Source organism: Montipora capricornis, chromosome 14, assembly GCF_036669925.1.
Source record: "Montipora capricornis isolate CH-2021 chromosome 14, ASM3666992v2, whole genome shotgun sequence".
NCBI lineage: Eukaryota > Metazoa > Cnidaria > Anthozoa > Scleractinia > Acroporidae > Montipora > Montipora capricornis.
This window is the reverse complement of record NC_090896.1, coordinates 9,792,054-9,795,283: the sequence shown is the minus strand read 5'-3', so window position 1 is coordinate 9,795,283 and position 3,230 is coordinate 9,792,054. Positions and strand designations below refer to the sequence as shown.

The 3,230-nt window shown below is 38.5% G+C and overlaps 1 protein-coding gene across 1 annotated transcript in view; it reads left to right on the top strand.

Moving 5' to 3' along the window:
* The first annotated feature begins 724 nt into the window (after window positions 1–724).
* LOC138031349 (uncharacterized) overlaps window positions 725–3,230 on the top strand; it is a 16,599-nt gene continuing 14,093 nt past the window's right edge. Inside the window, exon 1 of the mRNA XM_068879055.1 lies at window positions 725–2,414. Within this exon, the coding sequence (XP_068735156.1) occupies window positions 725–2,414 (1,690 nt within the window). The remainder of the gene's footprint in view (window positions 2,415–3,230) is intronic.

The following is a 3,230-nucleotide window of genomic DNA, read 5'->3' as shown; positions in this document are numbered from 1 at the left end:
TCCCTACGGGATGAAATTTGTGACCAAATTGCACTCAAAATCTTGTGATTATCAACACAAAACTGGCGTGCCGGCTTCCAAAAATTAATTTGATGGTTACGTAATAAACAGAACGTTAGAAGAATCTTCACTTCTCGTGTTGATAATATAACATCTTTACTCTATCATTTCGCTCACCCCCAAGAGTTATTGTTAACACTCGAACATAAAATTCATATCCACGCGCGACCACGTAATATTCATTGCAGGTCTAATTTATGAATTAGCATTGAATTCACGAACTCGTCTCTTTGATAAATAAAGAGGAAATGTTCAAAGACATGAATGTATCAATAAATCAATCTTACATCCTCATTTTTTTTCCTTATTGTTCCAACCCTTTTCAGCGTTTCTTTGTCTCCATTTCGGGCTTTACTAGGCCATTTTATTAATTGAACAAAGTTCTAAACCCGCGTTAACATAAAACGATTAAATTACTTAATTTCTTTCTTTCATATTACCAATTTTTCACCCTGAAAAACCTGTTTAGTCCATACCACAATATTTTGGACAGGATATACTTTTATTGCGTATTTAATCGTTTAAGCAGCTGGAAAACATTTTGCTGGTAAACTTTTGCACTTTGCCTTCTGTGACTTTCCTCGCGTGACTTGGATTTGCTTTCGTGACTAGGAAAGAAACTTCCGCCTTGCGCCACGGTATTTGGTCAGCTGCTAATTCAAAGATGGCGTCCTTAGTTGTTGATAGTTCCTTTGAGTTAAACCATCTCTTTCGAGACATCTCCAATAAGTTTTCTCCTCTAGAATCAGCGGAGGTTGTGAAGTTGTCGAAAAGCATTTTTGGGAAACACTTTTACTCTCTTCAAAACGAAGATCTGTTGTCATGTCTCAGACGTCTACAAGAGCTTGGTTATGTCTCAAATAGAAAACTCGCTCTCGTCAAAGATTTTGTCGCTTCAAAATCCAGCAACAAGGAGGAAATCAGTGAGATTATTGAAAACTTTATAGCTTCACATCCGCTTCTGTATGATCCGGAGAAACAACTACATGGGAGGAACGACGATCTCAAGAGGATCACAGCAACACTTGAAGCAGGGCAATCATCCGTTGTTAATTTGCACGGCCCGGGAGGAGTTGGAAAGACAACCCTTGCTCAAGAGATTTCCTCAAAATGGCGTGGAGGAAAGTCTTATTTTTTCGATCTAAAAGAGGCAAAAGATATGAGAGCTCTATATTTTAGCCTCATGGACAAGCTAACCTTTACTGTGCGTGTTGGATACGTAGACATGAGTTTTGTAGTGGGAAAAGTCTTGAAGAAAGCTTTTGAAGAAAGCGAGGGGTTGCCTGTGCTTTTTCTTTTTGACAACGTTGAAGAGTTTACCTCGGGACAGGGGAAGGAAGGCAGGAACTTAAAAAAATCGTTTATGGAGTTCTTAGAAAAGCTTATAGCTTATAAAGCTTATAAAGACAGGCAGACGAGAGCTTTAAGGATACTTTTGACGTCAAGGACGCCATTGAATGAGGTCAACAATGTGGTGGATTATGAACTGAAACCACTTGGAGATAATTTTTCGGAAAAAATCCTTCTTTCTGACGAGCCTACTGACATTAACATGGTGCAAAAAGAGAAGTTGCTTAGTGTCTGCAATGGGAAACCTCTTCTCTTGAAAGGGTTAGCAGCAATTTTGAAACAGGAAAGGAAACGTCCCAGCGACCTGATCAATGAAATTGAGAAATTTGTCCGGGATTTTGAAGAGAAAGGGGACACACCGAAGTCCAAGCATGAAGAACTTCAAGATGCCAAAGAAAAAGCTTATGGTTATGAGGAAGGAGTTGGTCATGGTGAAAAATCTGTGATCCATGAAATGTTCAACACACTACCATCTGACTGCCTGAAAGCATCAGCAGTTTCACTTTCTTTGTTTTGTGGCCCATTCTCTGTCTCCACAGCAGCACAGGTTCTTGGCATTAGTGTGCCAGAAACTGTGGCTCAGCTTGAAGGTTTAGAAACAAGTGCCATCATTTTTGTTGTGAACAGAGAACAAAAGGAGTTGATGTATGACATTCATCCACTGCTGAAAAAGTATGCTGACAGCATAAAGGATGATGAACATTTTATTGAATCACACAGGAATGCAAAGAAGCAGTTTTATGAGCACTATATGTCAAAAGCGAAAAAAATTGCAGGATTTGTAGAACCTGACTATGTTGAAGCCTTTACAATGTTTACCAGTGACAGTGCGAACTACGAGTTTGCTTTTGACATTTCCTTGGAGTCAGAGTTTTTTAGCACACCTGGTGAATATCATGACAAGGCCTTGATTGTGTCATTTGTCAATGCCTTGCTGTCAAGTGAGAAGAGAAGAGGGCTTTTCAATTCATGGGCAGAATTGTGCACCGATGATGGCAAGTCAGGTGAGACAAAAATGATACTTAAAAATTGTTGTGGAGATCACCATTTAAAATGAACATACTTTGCAAAGTTTTAATGATTTTGGCCTTGCTTGCTTCTTGCCTTAATGTGTTACAATCTTGGTTGCTATTAAAAATAAAAAAAAAATGTTAACGTTTTCATTTTTCTGATGCATATTGTGCCATATTAAATGAAGGAGAAACCGCTGACCATATTGAGCCAAAGATAGTTTAGAAACTGTTTATACACAATTAGGCAAAAACGTGCAAAAGGTAAGAAAATCGATAAGAAATGAAGAGTAGACCAGAGAGAGTCAAAGACCAAAGCTGTGGTTGACCTGCATTAAAGAGGGTAACGTTTTATCAAGGAAGCGACATCACTGAAAAAGAATAGCACAAAACTGCTGTCATGTTTCCGATGTAAGGATGGGATCTTTTCTCAATACATTGGTTAAGAAATGTTTCTTTAGAGAGAAACTTTTTGATTTCGTGCGTTGTTGCATTCGGTACGCATTGATTACAATCATTCTTTGCAATAAACTAACGTCACGAATGTTAATTCATGCTACTGACAACTGCCAAAACTGAATCAAGGCAATGCTTCTGGGCTAAAAGGTGTGGTGAAAAACTTCATTGCCCTTAAGGAATGGAAATATTAAACCCTGCAGAAATGGTATTTTGAACATTGTTGCTTCTTACTTGTTTAAATAGCTTATATAAAGAAAAAACGTCCCCTAAAATGTTCCGTGTCCTTGAACCTTTTGACAAGAACCATGAAGATAGCTAAAACTTTGCGGATGAGGCAAACGCCGGTCCCCA